We start from the raw sequence: 21788 nt of genomic DNA, 5'->3' as shown, positions 1-21788 counted from the left end.
TTGATGCTTCTGAGCAGAACACGGCTGTGTCTCTATTTGGGAATTGGGAAACAGATATAATAGCTATTGTTTATTGAATTATATAAGGCAGATTTTATTATTCCCATCTTACACATGAAGAAATTAAAGCTTAAAGAGTTCCCATGTGTCACTAGCAGCTGCTCTCCCACTGTGTGACCAAGCAGTATATGAGGCTTTGTAGCTATTAGTCCTGTCAACCAAACTATATTTTGAGGAAGGGGTGTGTGTGTGTGTGTGCGTGTGTGCGTGTGTGCGCGCGCACGCGCACACCCACACGTGCACCCCCACACATCCACACCCAAACTTTGTGCATTACTAATGGATTGTGAAGTAAAAATGGCTTTCTGTTCAGTCAGTATGTAACAAATACTGATTGCTTACTAGGTGTCAGGTACTGTCTTGGGTGCTGTGGTTACACTGTGGATCAGGTTAGATGCCGATTAGGTTTTATTATCTAATCAGGAAGCCAGGTAGTTAAGTAGACAGTGAAATGAACTGTGATAAGGGTGGTGATGGGGGAGCAGAAGGTGTAGCGGCAGCAGACAGCAGGGTTGGCTCACCTACGCTGGTGGTGGGGAAACGCTTCTCAGAGAGTGCTGTTTAAAGTAATACCTGAAAGATGGGGAGGAGTTGGTGCAGAGGAAAGCTGGAGAGACCCAGAGACCTTGTCAAGTATCTTGAAGAGTATAGACTTTAGTTCAAAGGCCATGAGAAATCCTTCAAAGGTGGTAAGCAGGGAAATGAGATGGTCAGTTCTGTGTTTGATAAGAATCACTTGCCCTGGGGATAAGATGGATTGCAGGGAGAAAGCCTTGCGGGGGCGGGGGCAGGGGGGGATGTCCTGCAGTGGTTCAGGAGAGAAGAGATGGTGGCTAGACAGAAAGTGATGGTGAGGGGATTTGAAAGAGATTTAGGAAGCCGAACTGAAAGGACTTGGTGATTGACAGGGCTTGGACTTAAGGCTGAGGGAGGAGGACATAAGGTTGACGTTCAGGTTTCTGGCATAAGCATCTAAGTGGTTAATGGCGCTGTTTACTTGGGATGCTGGAGGGGCCAATTTCAGGAGGCAGAGAAGGTATAGTCAGTTGAGGGGGTTGTATGCCTTTGAGACAACCACGTGGAGATGATAGTAGTCAGCTGAGTTTTTAAGTCTAAGATAGTCTGGGCTAAGGGGCACCTGGCTGACTTAATCAGTGGAGCATGGGATTCTTGACCTCAGAGTCATGAGTTCAAGCACCATGTTGGGCATAGAGCTTACCTTAAAAAAAAAAAAATGTCTGGGCTACAGATAGGGATTTGGGAGCCATCTGTGTACATAGTTCATAATTAAAGTCTTGAGAAGGGAGAACAGGGCTGGTGGAGCTCCTGGCTCCAAAAGAGTGATTACCCTGAGGTCATGAGCACTACCGGAGTATGCCCTCAGTGCATCCCTCTCCCCCTTCACTTGTCTCTGTTTCCTGTTATCCCCTGAAAATACAGGTGCTTGATCCCAACTGTGCCCACTGCTGCCACCACCAAAGGCTCCTCAACTTTTCATAAGAGATTCAGTCTCCCATCCTCACTATAAATGGGGAAAGCTTCCAAATATGAGAGGCTCTGTGGATATTCTGGTTGTAAGTAATAGGAAGGAAGAATCCAGGTTTTCCTTCTCCATATGGAGACAGGAAAGGAGGGAGAGCCTTATGGTTAATTCTGAAGATGTTGCTCACAGCAGGTTCTGGATGCAACCTGATAGCTCCCCTCTGTTACTAACGCTTTCAGTGTTCCCTGCTTCTGGTCTGATAGTGAACTCTCCTCCGGATCAGAGAAGAGCTGTAGGCCTGATAGGGAAACAGAGAGGCTGATTCTCCCGAGAGATGAGGTCAGGGAGACAATGCAGCTAGGACAAAGAAGCCAAATAGTTTGTGCCAAATTAATTTCCCCAAAGATATTAACCTCCTTTGCTTCACCATTCCCTAAGGCTACACTAAGATTATGAAAGGTGTTCAAAATGTTGAAATGAAAATAATATGCATGATTTGTTTGCATATAATTTTCATACTCATTTACTATCTAAATACAAAAGAATCATTTTCCTTCTCCATTCTACCTCCTCCACCCCTTGCGCCTGATGTGCTAGTCAGGGCAAAATCAGTTGACTGGTATTTAATTAGGTATGTTCAGTTTCAGCCCCCCCTTTCCTTCTTTCCTTGTTCTTGATCCTTCCAGTGTGGCCCATATTAGAAGCCTCTTTCCCTTTTCCACCCTGATCATTTTCACTTGCTAGCTCGTCTAAAGGACATTTCTCTTCTTCTTCCTAAGTTAATACTTACTCTTTATCACCAATCTCCTGTGGGCCAACCAAGGGGGAGGCATTCGCTAGCCCTAAAACCAGTCCTTCTATCCCCATAGTCACCTGAAATAGTTGCTAAAAATCTCATTTCCCAACACCAGGGGGTGTCTCTATTCCTGTATCTGTCCCACCCTGAAGGTAGAGATTAGCCCCAACCCTTTTCCCCACTCCTTTTACGTAGCCCCTAAAGGTCCTTCTCTCCCTACCGTCGCAGAGCTTTGGGTTCAGAAAGTGGTGTCTTTTTATTGCAGATTATCGTAGGTCTCTCATTCTGTCCGGACATGCATAAATTTTTCTTTTTCTTAGTCTGTTCATCTTTCGGTCTCCGTACCACCCACGATCCCGTTTGCTCCGGCTCGCCCTTTCTTTCGCTACCTGTCTTCCACCTCTCTACATGGGTTTCATCGCCCTTCTGGGTTCTTCACATACGCGTCTCTGAGCCTCTTTGTGTATCTACCTTTCTTTTTCCCTGTCCCCCTCTTTATGGAACTCTCCCTGTCTCACTACTTCTGTGCCAGTCTCTCTCCGTCTCTCCCACAGTCCCCACAGTAGGAACAAAGTCACGATGTTTGCGCAGAACATGCCTCGCGTCGCCCCGACCGGGACCGTCACATTCCACCGTGCCCCTCCGCGCATTCCAACTGCAAACAAAGAGTTCCCCTCCCCCTCCTCCACTTTTCCCCGTCCCAATTCCTGAGAGATGTAGCGGCGCTGCCCAAACTGCCCCACGGCCGCCTCTCGCCTCCAGTCGGCGGGTCTCCACCTCCGGGACAGTTACCACCAGCACCACCCTCCCCCTTCAGCGCACCAGAGATCCCTGCGCAGACACCCCCGTTCCTCCTGCACACAGCGCTCCGCCCCTCCCGGAAAGTAGATCCGGCCAGGCAGACAAAAGTTTGGGAGAGAAGTTCGGTCTGTGCTGAGTGTGAGAGTGAGGGGGGCGGGGGCCGAGGAGAGTGGGGCGGCAGGGCGAGTGGACGCGTGAACAGACAGACCTGCGGACGGGACAGCCGCGGCCGTAGGCCCTTCTAGCCCCGCTTAACCCCTGATGCGCGGGGGGTAGCAGCCCCTCTCGCTGGGGGATGCTGCGGGATTCCCGGTGCCGGGCATCCGGGCCGCCCGCTAAACCCGTGTGCCTACCCCGTGCCCCCGGGGAACCGGAGTCCGGCCGCTGGGAAAGAGAAGCGGCCGCAGAGACGCTGCAGGGTGCCGGGCGGGGAGGGGGCTGGAGGCCCCAGGCCCGAGGGCATGGAGCGGTTAGGGGAGAAAGCCAGTCGCCTGCTGGAGAAGTTAAGACTCTCGGACTCCGGCAGCGCCAAGTTCGGCCGCAGAAAGGGTGAATCTAGCCGGTCTGGATCTGATGGGACCCCCGGGGCGGGCAAGGGGCGTCTGAGTGGGTTGGGGGGACCTAGGAAATCAGGGCCCCGTGGAGCTACTGGGGGACCTGGGGATGAGCCGTTGGAGCCAGCCCGGGAGCAGGGCCCCCTGGACGCTGAGCGGAACCCGCGCGGCTCCTTTGAGGCGCAGCGCTACGAAGGCTCCTTTCCTGGGGGGCCGCCTCCCACCCGGGCCTTGCCTCTACCTCAGTCATTGCCCCCCGACTTTCGGCTGGAGACCACGGCCCCAGCTCTAAGCCCCCGCTCCAGTTTCGCCAGTAGCTCAGCCAGCGATGCCAGCAAGCCGTCCAGTCCCCGGGGCAGCCTGCTGTTGGACGGGGCGGGGGCCGGTGGAGCCGGAGGTAGCCGACCCTGCAGCAATCGTACCAGCGGCATCAGCATGGGCTACGACCAGCGCCATGGCAGCCCCCTGCCAGCCGGGCCATGCCTGTTTGGCCCACCCCTGGCTGGGGCTCCGGCGGGCTATTCCCCTGGAGGGGTGCCGTCCGCCTACCCGGAGCTCCACGCTGCCCTGGACCGACTGTGCGCTCACCGGCCGTCGGGATTCGGCTGCCAGGAAAGCCGCCACTCGTATCCCCCGGCCCTAGGCAGCCCCGGGGCTCTAGCCGGGGCCGGAGTGGGAGCGGCAGGGCCGTTGGAGAGACGCGGGGCGCAACCCGGACGACACTCGGTGACCGGATACGGGGACTGCGCCGCGGGCGCCCGATACCAGGATGAGCTAACAGCATTGCTGCGCCTGACGGTGGGCACGGGTGGGCGAGAAGCCGGCACCCGCGGGGAACCCTCGGGGATTGAGCCGTCGGGTCTCGAGGAGCCGCCGGGTCCGTTCGTTCCAGAGGCCTCCCGGGCCCGGATGCGGGAACCAGAGGCCCGAGAAGACTACTTCGGTGAGTGAGACAAGTGGTTAGGGATGGGACGGGACCCGTCACAGCATTCGGTTACCCACTGCCCCGACGGCCCCAGTTGCCGGCGCCGGGAAGTCGGAGGCGGAGACGCGGAGCTAGAAGAGGCAAGAGGGACTTCCCCTTTCCACCAGGTCTCAAATGGACCAGGGGCTCCTTATTCATGCTACATTCAACCCCCTGATTATGATCTCGTGAGTCCCAGTTCTTCAAGCTTTAGAGCCTCGGTTTTTCGCTGTAGGAGGCCTCGTAGGGAGGGGACCAAGTGGGGAGTGAGAGCATCCCCCATCTTGCTCCCCCCTAGGCGGCGGTGCCCCTGCAGGCTTCCGCGCGCCGCGCCCCCACCCCGGCCCAAGCTCCGCCCGCAGGAATTCGGGGAATGCGCGGGTGGGGGGCGGGGCGGGCGGGCCGCGTGCGTGCCGGCTCCTGCCCGGGCGCTCCAGGTGCCCGCGGGCGGGGCTGGCCGCGCGGCACGGCGTGGCGCGGGGCAGAGGGTGGAGTGCGGTGGGGGGCGGGGGTGCTGCTTGCTAACACGCGCGCAGCCGCGGCCGCGGTCGGGCAAATGGAACCCGGAGAGAGTGTGAAGCGTTCCGGGACGGAAAAGCGGGGACCCTGCTACTGGCTCGTCCCAGTCCTGCTGGCTTGCCTGCGTGCGTGGGCATTTAAGCGGAGATCTGGTGGTGTCCGCTTCTATTTTCCCTATCTTCCGGAAGTCAGGGCAAAAGCCATGACCACCCGTACACCAGCATCCCTAGCTGGTTAACGACCCTGTGTTAACTGCCAGAAATAACCTGGCCTTCAGTTTGGGGCACAACCTCCTCAGAATTCAGGCTGGAAGTAGCACGTTCTTTCCTGCTGCTGTTTAGGAAACCTGGTCGCTGTTTCTCTCCCCCACGCGGTCACCTTTAAGAAGTTTTAATTGATTATATGTCACAGCTACCGGGGGATATTGGGGTCTTAAAGGATCTTTTTAGCTAAGACCCACAACCACCACTTCGCTGCAGGAAGAAATGCTGATATGGTAGGAAGAGCAGAAATGGAGGGCTGTGGGCCTCTTCTCACCTTTCTCACCATCCATGTTCCTGCGCTGGACCCCATGCTCTAGATCTCTAGATCTCTATGGTTAGAAATGCGGCCGGGGAGAGGAACCCAGCCAAGGAGGGAAGGTTGAGGAGGAGGTTGAGGTAGCAGGGCTGCAGTCTGGAAGGGCCCTGCCTGGTTCAACCCTCAGTGTTCCCATCCTGAGAGAGGAAAGCTGTAGATTAGACAATGGTTTGGTCAACGGAGACAAAGCGACAGGATCCTTTTAGCAGTTTCCTGTGGGGGCCTGTGAGAAGTGGCTGTTGAGTGGAAAGAAGTCTCTTTGGCTAAGCCATCAGAGTTAAAAGGAAGAAAGGAGCTTGGACAGAGTGCAATAAAATGGCAGGAAGAACCTAAGTGTGGATATACTGGGTTGGAGGAGGTGAGGCGGACATGCCTGAGCAGTTTGTGCCAGTCTTCCCATAATGTTCAAGGCTTCCCAAAGAAATGGTTCTGACGGGCCCCCCTGGCATGGCAATCTTGGAGCAGATGTTCACTCTTATGGGCATTTCGACCCTAGAGGTAGGGGCCTCTTCTTCCTGAGAGTCAGGTTGCCTCCTCTGACAGAATCCCCAGCCTGACTGTACCCTCCTACTCTGGCCCCTAGTTAGGGGCCCTCTTCCTTGGCTACAGCCTTGCCCAGCTGCCAGAGGGTGGGAGCAGGACAGGCCTGGGCCCATCAATCGCTGCAGCTGCTGCACGGGCTCCCAAGCCCCTGGGCAAAGACTGGGATGGGCCCCAACAGGCAAGGAGTATGGCAGTGTGCCGAGGGGGAGAGGTGGGGCGGGGTGAGGCGGGCCCGTTGGGATCTGCTCCCCAAAGACAGGCCCTAGCCCTCACTCATGGGCCTGGAATTGGGGAGTGGAGGGAGGGAAGAACACACCCAGGAAAGGTGGGTGCCAGAGCCAGGTGTATGTGTTTTAGGAGGAGGGGTGTCAGAGAAGAGCAGTTTAGCTCTATTCCTCCCAAGATCGATGTCTGGGAGACATTAGGGATTCTGTCACCCTTCCCCCACCTTCCTATGCAACTTCCAGTCCCTGGAACACACCCTACATTCTTAGCAGCCACCTCCCCACAGGAGTCATGCTCACATGGTCCCCTCTGCACAGGGCCTTCTGCTGAGCCATATCCTTCTTTTCATCCTTGAAAGCCTGGAGGTGTGGAGCAGTAAGAAGTCATTCTGTAGCTGAATAGCAGCTCATTTTACAGATGGGGAAACTGAGGTCCCAGAGAGGCTTTCTGGACCTGGCCTACTTTCTCTAGGAGTGCACTGCTGGGACATTATGGACTGGCATATCTGACTCCTTGTCCCACACAGTGCAACAGGGGTCATATCCTAGCCTATTAGTCTTTTATTCCTGACAGAACGCAAGCATTTATTTGAAGGCCAAGGACCTTATCTTTGACCTTTTCCAATCTTCCACAATTTTGGACACGATGTTTTTGGTAGGCACAAACTAGATGCTCAGAAAATATCTGTTGATTAATCACGTAAACAAGAATGGGTCTGCTCAGCCAAGACCTTTTTGCATCCCATTTCTCGTTATCCTCTCTTCCCAGGAGGGAGCCCATCAAAGGGAGGCTGAGACCCCTGGTCCTCTGACACAATTAGGAAAGAATAGTGAGGAAAGATCCTGAATCTCTGGTTTTGAGCTGAGGGCATAGGGTGTGATGCTGACAACCTCTTCTCTCCCCTCAGGCACCTGTATCAAGTGCAACAAAGGCATCTATGGGCAGAGCAACGCTTGCCAGGCCCTGGACAGCCTCTACCACACCCAGTGCTTTGTCTGCTGCTCCTGTGGTGAGTGTATCCCCTAGGCCTTCCCGCAGGGGCTGGGGCCTCAAGCACTCCCCACATGCATCCACACTCACAAGTGCCTAGGGAAAGCAGAGCTTTTGCCTCTTCACTTGCTCACACAGCAGCTGTCAGGTGCCCACCATATGTCTGGGTGTCCATTGCTGCCCCGCCTTTCCTTCTCTGTGCTTTACCTGACTCTCTAGTCCCCATGTTGGGTCTGCTTTCTGGAGTGAGTCCTCCCTTCCTCCATTCAGCCTCTTTCCTCCCCTGTGTTCCTCCCTCTTTCTTCTGCCTCCTTGCTTGCCCAGCCTGGACTCCAGCCCGGCCTCAGCCTCTCCTTGGTGGGGTTTGGTCCTGGGCAGTCTGAGTTGCCTGGGGCGACAGTGAAAGACTGGAATGTGGGAAGGGTGGGGGTGGGCTGGGGGAGTTGGGAGCCATGGGGGGCGGAGAGAGGGGTTTTCTCTTGGCTGGTCAGAGTTCAGCCACCTCGCTGGAGTGCAGGCCACAGGGCCATGCCAAGCTGATGACATCACGCTCCAGGAATGCCCGCTGCTGTTAGCTCAGGAGGCCCGCCTGGGAGAGGGGGGTGCTCCCAGTGGCCTTAACTCCCGGGCCCTTCCCTCACCTCCCTCATTACCCCTCCTCACTGCTTGCCCACTCTTGATTCCTTTGCTAAACCTTTAATCTCCTATCTCTGCCTGTCTGACTCCAGCACTCAGCTTTTCTCTCCCTCCACCCCAATCCTCCCCCCCCACCTCTGCCTGGTTCTCTTAGGTTCATCTATCTGTCTGTCCTGTTTATAGGGCCTCTCCTGGATATGTCTCTTTCCTTCTTTCTACCCCTGCTGTGTCTCATGAGTTTCTAAGTCAGCTTTTCTAAACCACTGGACAGAGGTGGAAGTGGAGATTGTGATCAAAAGAGGGCAGAGGAAGTGGCCAACTTGCCCATTCTCCATCCTGGGTCTCACTCCTACCCCCTCTCTGACAAGTTAGACACCCTGGAGCAGTTCCTAAGTATTGATCACATGCTTTGTTTGCTCACAGAAGATCCTGGATTCCCTGGGTTCCTCTAAGCTTGGGGTAGCAGTTCAGTACAGCGGGAAAGGGAACTGACTTTGGTCCCAAGCGAAGCACTTTGTCCCCAGCAGTAATGCCAGTATGTCCTGACCTGCCCAGCCTGTCCCTGGAAAAAGACAGACAGGGCTGGGAGAGCAAGATGGCTGTCCACAAAGAGGCCCCCAGGTTGAAAAGTCTCAGAGGGCGAGGCCTGTGACAGTGTGACCACCTCTATGGGCATCGTCCAGCACCTTGTTCAGAGTTCCTTTACCTTGTGCCCCAGCCTGTAGTTGTCTTTGCTTTCCCTGGTGGCTCCCCATGCACTGGTGGGGAATGTACTTGTTTAGGGAGGCCAGGAAACTAGAAAACTGTTGAGGAGGCAGGAAGTGGAGAAGCAGTGAGCAGAGGAGAGGGGAAGCTGGCAGGAATGAGACCAAAGCAAATTGGAATTGCATCAGATGGGACTTTCGTGTAGGGAGGGAGGACAAACAGCAGTTAGGAGCATAGGCACTAAAGTCCAGACTTAAACACATCATGCGACATTGGAGAGGAGTGACCCTGGGGCAGGGAAACCCTGTACCTGGACCCCGGGATGGCCTCCAGTCCTTTGTCTTCTGCTTTTAGGGCGAACTTTGCGCTGCAAAGCTTTCTATAGCGTCAATGGCTCCGTGTACTGTGAGGAAGATTATCTGGTGAGTGAGAGGTCCCCTGGGCCTGGACTTGGCTCCCACAGTGGGATTCCCTTCTTGGTGGCCCATTGGGGTTCCACCCATCAGGTCATTCTCTACTTGTAACACCCTACCTTGGTCTTTTCTTTCTCTGTAGTTTTCAGGGTTTCAGGAGGCAGCTGAGAAGTGCTGTGTCTGTGGTCACTTGATTTTGGAGAAGGTAAGCAAGGTGTCTTCATCTGAGACTCTCTATGAGCCTGAGGGGCCGAGGGGTAGAGCCAGGGGATAGGTGGTACTGAGAAAGGTGGAGGGAGGAACCATATCACCGCATGAATCACTTTCATCTCATTCTTCCCCAGAGCAACTGTTTACAGTGGCGTCCCTCTGCCTGTGGGGTCAAGTCTGGACCCCTAATCCTGCCATCCCAGGCTTCTGTAACCTAGTCTTTACCTAATTCTGCAGGCACAGCCAGGCCCTCCACCTGAGCAAGGGGTGTGGCATGCTGGGTCTTAATGTCCTTCCTGCTACTGACTGGGATCAGTTAGAACTGAGTTGTTCTTTTTTAATTTAGGAAGGAGGGATAGGATTAGATCAGAGGTCCTCAACTCTAGCAGCCTAGTAGATCACCTGGGAAGAAGTAAAGAAAATACCAGTGCCTGGGTCTTCATCAGAGACTGTGATGGATACTTTTGGGGTAGGACCCAGGCATTGATGGGTATTTTAAGCTCCCTGGGTGATCCTAATATGTAGCCCCAGATGAGAACCACTGGCCTGGATGCTAAGAACTTGTTCAAGGTTTCTGCCTCTGTTTTAAGAGTCCTGGCTTCCCTCAGATTACGTAGCATTGTTCTGGGAGGATAGCAGGGGGTTGGATGGGGTTGGGGGGCAGCAGGAAGGGCCATGGGTAGCTGGGTAACGGGAGAGTCAAGATCAGAGGGAGACTGATTTTCCTCCCACTCCATGAGCCAGATCCTACAGGCCATGGGAAAGTCCTATCACCCAGGCTGCTTCCGATGCATCGTTTGCAACAAGTGCCTGGATGGCATCCCCTTCACAGTGGACTTCTCCAACCAGGTGTACTGCGTCACTGACTACCACAAGTGAGTCTACCCCCTTGGGGTATGGTGTGGAACTGGGCTTAGGGATTCTCCAACCTTAATTCATCTCTGTCTCTCTTTTTCAGAAATTATGCTCCTAAGTGTGCGGCCTGCGGCCAACCCATCCTCCCCTCAGAGGTCAGTATGTTTGGGTTCTCCTGCGGGGCAGCCAGTGCCGCTGCCCCTGGGAAGGGGATGGGACATAGGGCCTGGCTTCCCGAGGGAGGCGGTGGCGCTGAGGAATGTACTCTGCGAAGATTCCCGTGTGACTCTGCTCTCAGGGTCACCACCCTGACCCTAACATCCGGGCCTGGACATGTCTGACAGCCTCACTGGGCCCAGGCTTCATCTGGTCTCTCCCAGTCCAGAGGAGGAGACTTTCTTCGAGGTCAGGGTCACCAGATTCCAGAGGTAGCGGCTGGAAAAAAGGTGGGAAGAGTCCTTAGGGCTGGTAGGAAGATGTCAGCAATGATTTATGCTGTGTGTGCGAAGCATTTGCCTGGGGAGAGAAGCCAAAAGCCAATGAGATATCAGACCCTGTTGGATCTCCTTGTCCCCAGCTTAGTTTACTTTACTTATGCTGCCTGCCCCCTTTCCCTCCCTCTGCTTCCCTCAAAGCTGGGAGAAGTAGGTAAGGCCAGAGCTGCTGGACAGAGGGAAGACAATGAGAGGACATGCTTCCTGGAGGCAACCCTAAGAAAGCGTGGGGGGAAAGTTCTGGTAGGATCTGCAAAAACCATCTCAAAGCCACAGATGATTGCAGAGAGCTCTCTCTGGAGGCCTTTGTATGATCTTCCCATTGGTGTGGGAGGGGCCCGTAGTATAGGGAAGGTAAAGTTGGGGTTGTCATGCTGTGCTCATCCCAAGCTTATCCCATGGGGGTCTGCATCATTTCAGGGCTGTGAGGACATTGTGAGGGTGATATCCATGGACCGGGATTATCACTTTGAGTGCTACCACTGTGAGGTGAGTGTTGGGAGCCAGGGCTTCTGGAGGAGAATGGGAATGGGGCTGGGGGGTGAGGCATGTCCCTAAACTGCCTGCAGGAGAGGTCTAAGGCATGGAAACCAGGAAGGTGCTCTGGCCTATCTCCAGTGTGTGTGTGTGTGTGTGTGTGTGTGTGTGTGTGTGTGTGTGTGTCTCTCATCCTCCAGCCACCCTCTCTGGTCTTGGTTGTTTAGTCCTTTCTGAATCTGGCTTCCCCAGAGGCAAGACTAAACTAGGGACTCCTGGTAACTGCTGGAAATGGGAGTCTGACTCATTATTTCTGCTGTAGCAGCGACACCTGCTGTCCCGCTGAGGTATTTTCTCAGGTTTCTTCTCTGGGAGTCTATCCCTTCCAACCCCACCTCCTTTCTTCCAGTCATTAGGAGTCTGGTGTGGAGCAAGGCAGACTCCCAAGATGTCTGAGGTGCCTAGGCTGAGGTAAACTAGATGTCCTTCTTCCCTAGGACTGCCGGATGCAGCTGAGTGATGAGGAAGGCTGCTGCTGCTTCCCTCTGGATGGGCACTTGCTCTGCCACGGCTGTCACATGCAGCGGCTTAATGCCCGACAGCCCCCTGCCAACTATATCTGAACTGCAGTCACTACTGCTGCCTTCGCCACCATTGACAAATTCCTCTGGCCAGAGGGCCCCTCTGAGGCCAGCTGAGGCAAGGAACGCACTCCCAGGCCGGGAAGAAGAGCCCTCTGGGGAAGGCCCCAAGGGCCAGAGACCCAAAGATATGACATTCCAAATGGATTGTGGAGAAGGAACCTTCCAATTGCCATGGTGGGGTGACTGGCTTTCTTTCCATGTGTGTAGCCTGTGCTGTAGTGTGTACTCAGGCACACACTACAGGCGAGTTCCAGTACTTTCTAAAGGTCTGATTCTGGTCTGTATCTCCAGTGTCTGATTATGCATAAGTCAAGTGATGTTCCAGCTTTGGATTATAGGAAGAGAGGACATCATGAGCACTCCTCACTCTTTTGTACCCCTCATGTGGGTCAGGTATGGGGTCAGCAGGTTCTTACTACAGTGTCTTTGTATCTGGATGAAGAGATGGACACTAGACCTTATTAATGAGTTTTTTTCTTGGCCACCTTCTCCCTATAGACTAGGAGCACTGCTCACCCCTCTGCTGGGAAGGGGGACAGCTCTCAGTGGGCCTGTTGCCTGTATTGCCTATTTCTCAGGGACTCACGTGGGCCTGGGAAGGCTAGGTGGGTGCCCATACTTGGTTCCTCTTCTCCTCAGTTGGGGAAGTAATGAGTGGGTCCTTGGTGGTGGAGGTGCCAGGTGAGACATGTAAGAAGTGTCAGGCCAACCGCGCTCCGTGCACATGCCCAGGTATAGGTGCACCGAGACCTCCAGCCCAATGTAGACACACATAGGCACATTCATAGACACACTGTCTCACTCCCTTCTTCTCAGGTCACTCTTATCCAGTTCCCTAATAGTCACTCACCACTCCAGACCTGCCACCTCTCAGAGGAATCTAGGATTATAACCGCTACAACTCCCAAACTCTGAGGTTCTGGGGAGCCAGAGGGGCAACACACTTTGATCTGGTTCTAGTTGTTTGGCTGAAATCGGTTTACCTAAGCTAGATTCCCTTAAAGCCAATTCGTGGGAGACTTGTATGCTTAAAGTTTACTTGTTTTGGGGGGGGCAGGGAGGGTGCAAAAAAGGTGGTTTTATTGAAAGCACGGGAATAGGACCCATGGGCAGAAAGAGCTGCCAAAGTTTACTTAATGACCAGTTTGCCAAAAGCTCAGTACCTTTGGGGTATTTTTATAGCCATTTAGGTGTTTCGTTGTTATGTTTTGGGTGTTTTCAAGATTTACATCTATTCATCCAACAGTACTTCTGAATTATTGTCAACAACATAAATTTATCAAATTTGCAGCACTTTGTAATGTTGAGATTGCTTCCTACCTTTATGGACATTTTCCTATGTTATCTACTTTTCAAACACTTTTCTAAAAAGTTTAAAGTTTCTAGCAATAAATATAATTGGTATGGACATTTTGTGTATCATTTTTTTGTGTTTCTTAATTCAATATTCCTTTACAAATTAGATGCCTTGGAAAATGTAATAGAGCTCAATATGATTTTGATGCTTTGGCCTAACTTCTACATTCCTGCTGTTAAAAATGCCAATATATTCTAAACAAATGAGCAGGCATGTGGCATGTTCAGTTGACTAACAATTAAAGGTTATGTGGACAACAACAATAAAAAGTGAAAGGGTAAATCTGCTAAATCCTTTTGAAATGCTGCAGATTTGATAAATATTTATTTTAGACTAATTGTCTGTAGGTGAATTGGTTTTCGGCAAATTAATCTGATAATCTTTAATCCTTAGTCTTCATTCCCTGTCACTTAGAGTTTCATACTAGAAATGGTTACTCCTAAGAACAGAAATTCCGCGTTTAGGGGTTATTCTAAGGTGACTGTGCCAGCCAAGCTGGGGTTGCAGAGGAGAGGCCTGTGCATGAGGGTGTGAGGGGGAGTAAGAGCTCACATTCATACCCCTGACTGCAGAGGGGATGCACTTTTTTTGGAGGGATAAATTTTCTGATAGATTACTTGATCTACAGCTGGGATTGCTTCTTCTGAATTATTATTATTAAATAAGTGAATACAATGACGCTGACTGGGCAATTTTCTCACCAGGCTGCTCCAGGCCTGGGAAATCCAGACAAGTATGTATACCTTTACACCCATCCCTTCTTTGACTCTTGGAGGTCGTGTCCACTCTGACCTTTGGTTTCTTACTCTGATTTCAGCCTCCATCTTACTGGCTGATTCCTTTCTGGGTCTGTGCTCCTCTGTGCCAGCCCCAAGGCTCCCCAGGACTCTGTTCTTGCCACTGGGGCTACTCCCTTCCTCCATCCTGAGAAAAGACAAGTGCTAACAGCTGATGAGGACAGGCCCAGGGAAGGCAGGCTGTGGCAGAAGATCAGCCCCAGCCACCTCACGTTGTCACTGGCAGGCTCCCAAGTGTTCCCTGCATTGCAAGACCCCTTCTTCCTGTTTCCCAGGAGACAGCTCTACCTGACCCATTCTATTTAATATTTACAGCTAATAGATTCGTGGGGTGCTGCAAAGGACCCAGCAACAGGTAGACCTTGTTTGGCTAGCTTACTGCCTGGTTTTCATCAATAGCCACTAGGCCTGAGATGGGACAAGGGGGAAATGGGAGAGTCTTGGATCTTTTTGGTGTCTCTAGATGAGAGTCACAGTACGGGGGTCAGGCTTTCACAGCAGACTGGCTGTTTGCTCTGGTAAGCTCCGTTCACTACAGGCCTGAATGTGGTTTGGTTTATGAAGAATATGGTTGGTGGTGGTTCTCCCTCTGCCTCACTCCTTCAAGACCTGTTTCTCCCTTCCCCCTTTCCTAGGCCAGGGAATTGGTAAGATTCCATTTGCAATCAGGCCGGAGACTGTCCTCAGTTGAGGAAGTAGAGAAAGCTATTTCTAGGCACATAAAGCCAGCTGGATAAGGTCCTTGAGATTGTACATATAACAAGAGGGATAATGAGAGAGAAAGGAGACTGATAGGATTGAGACAAAAGGATTGGAAAAACCAGTGAGCAAAAGCATTTTGTTGTTTTAGAAGGATCCAGACCCGAGCCAGGTCATTTGGAGCCCTAATGTTAGAGGGTTCCACAACAAAGACAATCTCCGTCCTCTCCATTCTCCCTCACAGCAAAGGAGAACCTAAGACGGCCTCTGCCTTGCTGCCCGTTACTGGTGTAGAGACCTTGGAATATCCACACTTGGCCCTGGTTGTGAAGGACTGAGGTTTGACCTTGGAAACAAGAGCAAACTGTCACTGGGACATATGGATTAGAGCAGTCTAATGTGTTCGGAGAGTAGTCAGAGGCAGATTCTGTCCACCTATGCTTAGAAAGGATAGCACTGCCCCTTGTGAAGGGAGCCAAGGAGCGATCCAAGCAGGGAGACACAGGTTACCAGGAACATCTGCTGAAAGGTGTAGGTTAGGCTTGTATCCTAGAGGGAGGGTTAGAGCCAAGCAGGGTGTGATTTTGGAACTCTGTGACCTCGTTTTACCAAATGAAGAAATAGAAGTGGAGGGATAACGGCACTTACCTAAGGTCATGCAGCTGGAAAATGAGGTTCCAACTTTTGAAGACTAATAAAGAGTTTATTTCCCCTCTTCCCTCCCACTCGAACCTTCATCCCCATTGCAGGGACTCCCACAGCACAAGTAAACTGTAAATTAGATCAGCCCTTCATTATGATGGATAATTAGGGAAAGTTTTAGTGGGAAAGCCAGGGAATATAAGAGACAATAATGAAAACTTGTGCTTGTTACTAATGTTTTTGTTTTTTGGTTGGTTGGTTGGTTGGTTTTTTTGCTAACTTGAACTAGCAGTAGCCAAAGTATCTTTAAAAGCACATTAGAAGAAGCAAAAGAAATACACTGCAGGAGAGTCCCTGCCCTTGAGGAGGTCACAGTCTAGCCAGGGAGACAAATACACACATAAAATGCCTTGAGAAGATTACAAGCAACATGTCACCAAGTGCAAAGTAATTGAGTGTTACAAACAAAAGACCTAATGCTGCAGGGTACAGATGACGGGGGGAGACTTTGTTGGACTTCGATTGTAGATCAGAATGTGGCGGCCCATAGACAAATCCTGTCCCCAAATGCATTCTTTGGCCACTGGGAGTGGGAGTTATTTTTTATGTTATTTTGAACCTTCACTGAGGAGAGGAAAATGCCAGATAGTAAATGTAGAAAGAATGATAGAATTGGAAAAACAGCATTTTGTGAACCCGAATAAAATAATTGATTCGGGCCAAATTATTAAGTAGAGTGAAAGCTATAAGTAAAATGATTGGTGGACAACTGGACATAGTGTGTATATATATATGTGTGTGTGTATATATATATATATATATATATACATGATATAGTGCCAAGTAACCTACCAGCTTATGGTCTTGTCATCACTCATTTCCTGGAATGGGTCTTAGTATCACCAGCCAGTTGACCGGTTCTGGTGTGAGGCAAATACATAACCCAGCCTAGTGTAGAGTCCAGCTGCTCCCCACCCACCGGAGAAGTAGGACATGTAGCTTGAGGTTTACAGGAAGTGCTGTGAGAAAGTAAAGGATGCCAGGAGGAAGCAACCCCACAAACCTAGGATGTGAGGCAATCTGCAGGGCAATGGGTCAGCGCTCTTGAGCAAGTCCGCATGATTTTTTTTTTTTTTAACTTCAAAACTGCTAGATTAGAGGGACTTAAGCTATCTTGTAACAATACAACGCATGGTCCTGGATTCCCTATTGGTTTAAGCAAATTGCTATAAAAGATATTTGGAGTCAACTGGGAAATTTTTTATATGGACGGGATTAGATGAGGTGAAAATTTACTGAGGCGGAAAGGTCAAAATCATTAACAAAAATGCCAGTCACAAAACCAGTACAGGGTAATCGTTTTTTTGTTTTCAAAGTGTCTATATGTTTAAAAAAAAAAAAAAGATCTGAAAGGATATGCATGAAGGTGTTGACAGTGGTGATCTCTGAGTGGTGAGAGTATGTTTTTGTGTTGTTGGCCTGTGTTTTCTATTTTTATACAGTGCACTTGTACTGCCTCTGTAGTAGTAAAAAGCTGTTACGAATAAAATAACTAGTTGCCAACTTTTATAATTAAGGAAATTTCACATAAAAATCCGTAGATTGTACGTGAAGAGAGGGGTTTCTAAGGTTTTTCTGAATAATCAGAAGATCTGTCACCCCTGGCCTTCCAGTCTCACAAGGCAACAATTAGTTGGAACCGAGTGATGGCTGCTCCTTTATAGGGTATATTCTCTCCTTCATTTGTCACAGTTCTTATCACTCTGTGTGCTTCACACTGCTTACTGCCTGGCTCCTGTAGACCCTCTATTTGAGTCAGTAACCCTCTAGTTGGGTGATCCTGATGGGCTCCTCCCCATCCATAGACCCTCCCATTATTAATTGTTGAAGGTATCAACAAATTAGTTTTGAAATGGTGCCCGAGAAAAGCATCTGTTCCAGAATTACCTGTGCCTGGTTTGTGTGTTTGTGTTTGTGTTTGTGTTTGTTTTTGTTTTTGTTTTTGTTTTTGTTTTTGTTTTTGTTTTTTATAAGGCAACCCAGTCATGTGAAACCCAGATGTAATAATTAATCTACTTAGCTACCATGGTTGCATACTGTAAATTAGTTTAGCAAAATTTCTCTTTGGTAAATGGAATTTGGAAAGTATACTAAATTGCTAACTTCCTCAAGGTTTTGCTTTTTTTTGCCATTACACCTTAATCTTAGGGGGCATTTCAAAATTTACAATGTATGGTCTTCCCAACCATGAAACTCCAAATGCCCTTTGGTTGGTCTGTTTCTCCCACTGGTTCTGATACAGTTTTTAAAGGAGAAAATCTCTTTCATATGCAACTCAGTGTAAGACAGTGTCATCATCAGTTTAAAATCCAGGGAAATACTTTTATCAGCCTGGCACATGTTTTCTCATTACAGCAGCACACTCAATCCTTATAACAAGAACTGCACACGTTGTGCCTCATGTCTAGCTTTTCAAAATGATACTGGTCTTCTTCTTCTGAATCAATTTCCTTTACTGTCTCATATTCCTTTGGTAAAAATTGTTTCAATCTGTCCCATTTTTGAGCCAAATTTCTCAGCTTTTCTTTGAGATCCAAAATGTCCTATCAGGCCTTATTTATATACTAGTTCACAATGGTGTCTCAGTAAAACCAGGCTCATTTCAGTTTGTATAACAAACGTTTCCATGAACAGACAGGCAACCCTTGAAGCCACAAGGGAGCTGGGTTTGAAATCCCCCTTGGAATGGTTAAGCAATTGAAAAATGGCACATTATGAACATTTGTTCCAAAATTGCCATTCGATGTCATAGGTTGATTACGTATTTTCTTTATCCACTTGTTTTCTCCTTAAATCATGTACTCACAATGGTCATGGAATTTCCTAGCTTAATCATCAATAGTTGTGTCTCTGAATACCTTCATTTTCCAGTGAACACCCTTGAAAATAATTTGGAAACCTCTTGACTGCCTGTAAATTTTATTCCTGAAACTGGTTTCATATATATTCGGGTCCATAATACAAATATATTCTTGCTACTCATATTCAGATACTTTCAAAGTAGTATCGTTCATTTTTTTTTAATTTTTCTAAACAATTGCTCAGTTAAGTGTAGTTCCACACTCCAATGGCGATTTTAATATCCTAGCTTTGAAATCTGATTATTTAAGCCCAAATTTTCCATGTGAAAACGTATTCTACTCAAAAGTTTCCATTGGTTTGATAAATAGAATGTGTACTAAATACTCTATCTTTGCAGTGCCATTTTGTTTCCTGGCTAGAATGTGGGAGGCAGAGTTCTTACAATGTTCTCAGCAAATCTCCATTCTTCTCTGTAATTCTAAACAATGCAGCAAAGGAATGTCCAAGTCTGAAAGGTTAAGTAAACTTTTTCTCAGGCTCCCATTTACATTTAACATCAAGTTCAAAAGATACACATTAATATTTTTTGAATACTAGATCAAGAGCAATGTCTCCAAGAAAGTAGAGCTAGATTGTGGGCAGGAGTTATGCCTAATTTATCTTTCTACACGCTCCCCCCCCCCCCCATTCCTTGCAAGAATCTAGCTCAGGAATACTTGAGCATGTTCTTGGCTTTATCATTAAAGAACATTTAAGAAGTGAGTGATTGTATTTTGCATATGGCATAGCAGAATGTGAGATGAACAACACTGATGAAGAGACAGGCCTATAAAGGTCAAGCGTTCCATGGAACAAACAAAACTATATAAGGAATTAACATTGTGGGGTGGTGAAAATTCATTCTTTCAACAAATAAGCGCTCCATATGCCAAGCACTGAGATAGGTACCTTAGGATCATGGAGGAAGCATCTCCTTAAATACAAACCCAAACAAATGAAGGTTTTAAAGTGGATTTCATGCCACTTCTCAACAATAGACACAGACTAAAAAAATGGACTATTGATACTAGTACATTTATGAATTGCAAAATTATGCTGAGTGAAAGAAGCCAGACAAAAAGTACATCTTTATTTTATTCCATTTATATAAAATTCTAGAAAGTGCAAACTAATCTATAGTGACAGCAGATCAGTGGTTGGGAGGGGCCAGAAAGAATTACAAAGGGGCACAAGTAAACATTTAGAGGGTGATGCATATGTTCACTCTCTTGATTGATTATGGTGATAGCACATATGTATAGTTAAGGTTGAAACTTAATGAATTGTACATGTTAAATATTGTATGTCAAAATACCTAAATAAAACTTTTTTTTAAAGTTTATTTATTTTTGAGAGAGAGAGAGACAGCGCAAGTGGAGGAGGGACAGAGAGAGAGAAGGAGGCAGAGAATCCCAAGCAGGCTCTGCACTGTCATTGTGGAGCCTGACATGGGGCTCGAACCCACAAAACCCTGTGATCATGACCTGAGCTGAAACCAAGACTTGGATGGTTAACTGGCTGAGCCACCCAAGTGCCCCATAAATAAAACTGTTTTTGTGTGTATTTTTGTTGTTGTTGTTTTTTATTTTTGAGAGAGACAGAGAGAGAGAAAAGAGCACACGTGAGCAGGGATGAGGAGCAGAGGGAGAATCTCAAGCAGGCTCCACACTCAGGGAGGAGCCCAACGCAGGACTCAGTCTCATGACCCTGGGATCATGACCTGAGCAGAAATCAAGAGTTGGATGCTCAATCGACTGAGCCACCTAGGAGCCCCTGTTTTTAGTTCTTATTTATTTATTTATTTATTTAGTAATCTCTGCACTCAACATGGGGCTCAAACTCACTCACAACCCTGAGATCGAGAGTCCCATGCTCTTCTGACTGACTGAGCCAGCTAGATGCCCCTGTGTGAGTGGTTTTTTGTTTGTTTGTTTGTTTGTTTTAATTTGGGAGTAAAAAAGGAGGGAGGGAGGGAGGGAGAGGGAGAGAGAAAGACAATGAATTCTAGGGACTCTCTTGCAAATCTTACTTGCTCAAGGACATCAGACAGTGTGCGATTGTAGTATCTTTTTTCAGTACTTTGCTGCAGTTTTGATTGCCCAGATGGTCTATGGGCTAAATGTTGTAGTCTTATGTAGAACAGGCCTATACAGTCCTTCACTTCAGCTGGGCCAGTGTCCTCTTGAACCCAGAAAGCAGCTTGGACTCCCTGTCCCTGCCTATGCTTGCTGGGATATTCCTCCATTCTAAATGATCCGAATTTTCTCTCCTTTTAGGCCCAGTTAAGATAAGATTGATTTCATAGTCTTTACTATCCATTCCTGCAGAAAGAGTTCTGTACCTTTTTTTAAGTTTCTCTAGTATTTATAACCTTTAAACATTTTTTTAAGTTTATTTATATCGAGAGAGAGTGTGCACTCACATGAGCAGAGAAGGAGGGAGAGAGAATCCCAAGCAGGCTCCATGCTATCAGCACAGAGCCCAACGTGGGGCTCGATCTCACAAACTGAGATCATGATCTGAGCCTAAATCAAGAGTTGGACACTGAGCTGACTGAGCCACCCAGGCAACCCTAAGATTTTTTATTTTTAAGTAATCTCTACACCCAACTCAAACTTAGAACCCTGAGATCAGGAGTCACATACTCTACTGACTGAGCCAGCTAGGTGCCCCTCTAGTATTTATAATTTGCTTTTAGTATTTATTTGCTTCTAGTATTTACTATTTGCTTTTCGTGTGCATGTCTTATCTTCTCAACTAGATTATGAATTTCAGGGCAGGGACTGGGTCATATTTATCTATGTGTCTCAAGACGCTTAATATGTGCTCAATAAGTGTCAATTTTAAAATTGACTATCAAAGACACTTTGATAGTCTTTCCAAAGCACTTTTCAGCCATTATCTCATTTGATCATTACATCAACACTACGAGATTGGAGGAGCTAGAAATATGTTATTTCCTCCTTGTGACAAATAAGGAACCTGAAGCCCAAGGTCACAGACAGAGAGAGAGAGAGAGCTGGAACAGATAATTACATATGAAGGTTTGAGCCAATTCAAGGTTTCCCATGGCTCTCCCCCTCGTTCCCCTCTACGCTATCTGAAGACAGGCCTCTTCACCCTTCACCTTTGCATTCCCCAAGTCCTTTAGAGCTGTTTAGCCAAAGCTTTGTAGTACCAGATTATAAAACTTGACAAATACGAGACATGAAATTTCAGTAGATTTCTGATCAGCTCTGAGTCACCAAAGCATGCTTGCTATTTTGTTCCAAGTGTCGTTTGTTAGGGACATTATGCCTGATATTTAATGATGCTGCACCACAGAGCTGAGGAAGCATAAATGATTTTTAAAAGCCGTAGAAAATGACAGCACTTTAATATTAAGCACGAAAGGTGGCAGCTGACAAGATGACCAGGGATATAAAATTTCTGCACTGGATCACA

General features: G+C 48.8%; 1 protein-coding gene across 1 annotated transcript; it reads left to right on the top strand.

The window, feature by feature from the left end:
* Window positions 1-238: 238 nt before the first annotated feature.
* Window positions 239-13115, top strand: AJUBA (ajuba LIM protein). Its single transcript, XM_030318695.1, has 8 exons — window positions 239-4637; window positions 7432-7533; window positions 9210-9277; window positions 9411-9473; window positions 10223-10353; window positions 10437-10488; window positions 11248-11316; window positions 11802-13115. The coding sequence occupies exons 1-8, from the start codon at window positions 3602-3604 to the stop codon at window positions 11925-11927; spliced, it is 1647 nt and encodes a 548-aa protein (XP_030174555.1). The 5' UTR covers window positions 239-3601; the 3' UTR covers window positions 11928-13115.
* The last annotated feature ends 8673 nt before the right edge of the window (window positions 13116-21788 follow it).

The sequence above is a fragment of the Lynx canadensis genome, chromosome B3, assembly GCF_007474595.2.
Source record: "Lynx canadensis isolate LIC74 chromosome B3, mLynCan4.pri.v2, whole genome shotgun sequence".
Classification (NCBI taxonomy): Eukaryota; Metazoa; Chordata; class Mammalia; order Carnivora; family Felidae; genus Lynx; species Lynx canadensis.
Note: the sequence above shows the minus strand (reverse complement) of the source record. Positions and strands in the feature narration are given on the sequence as shown.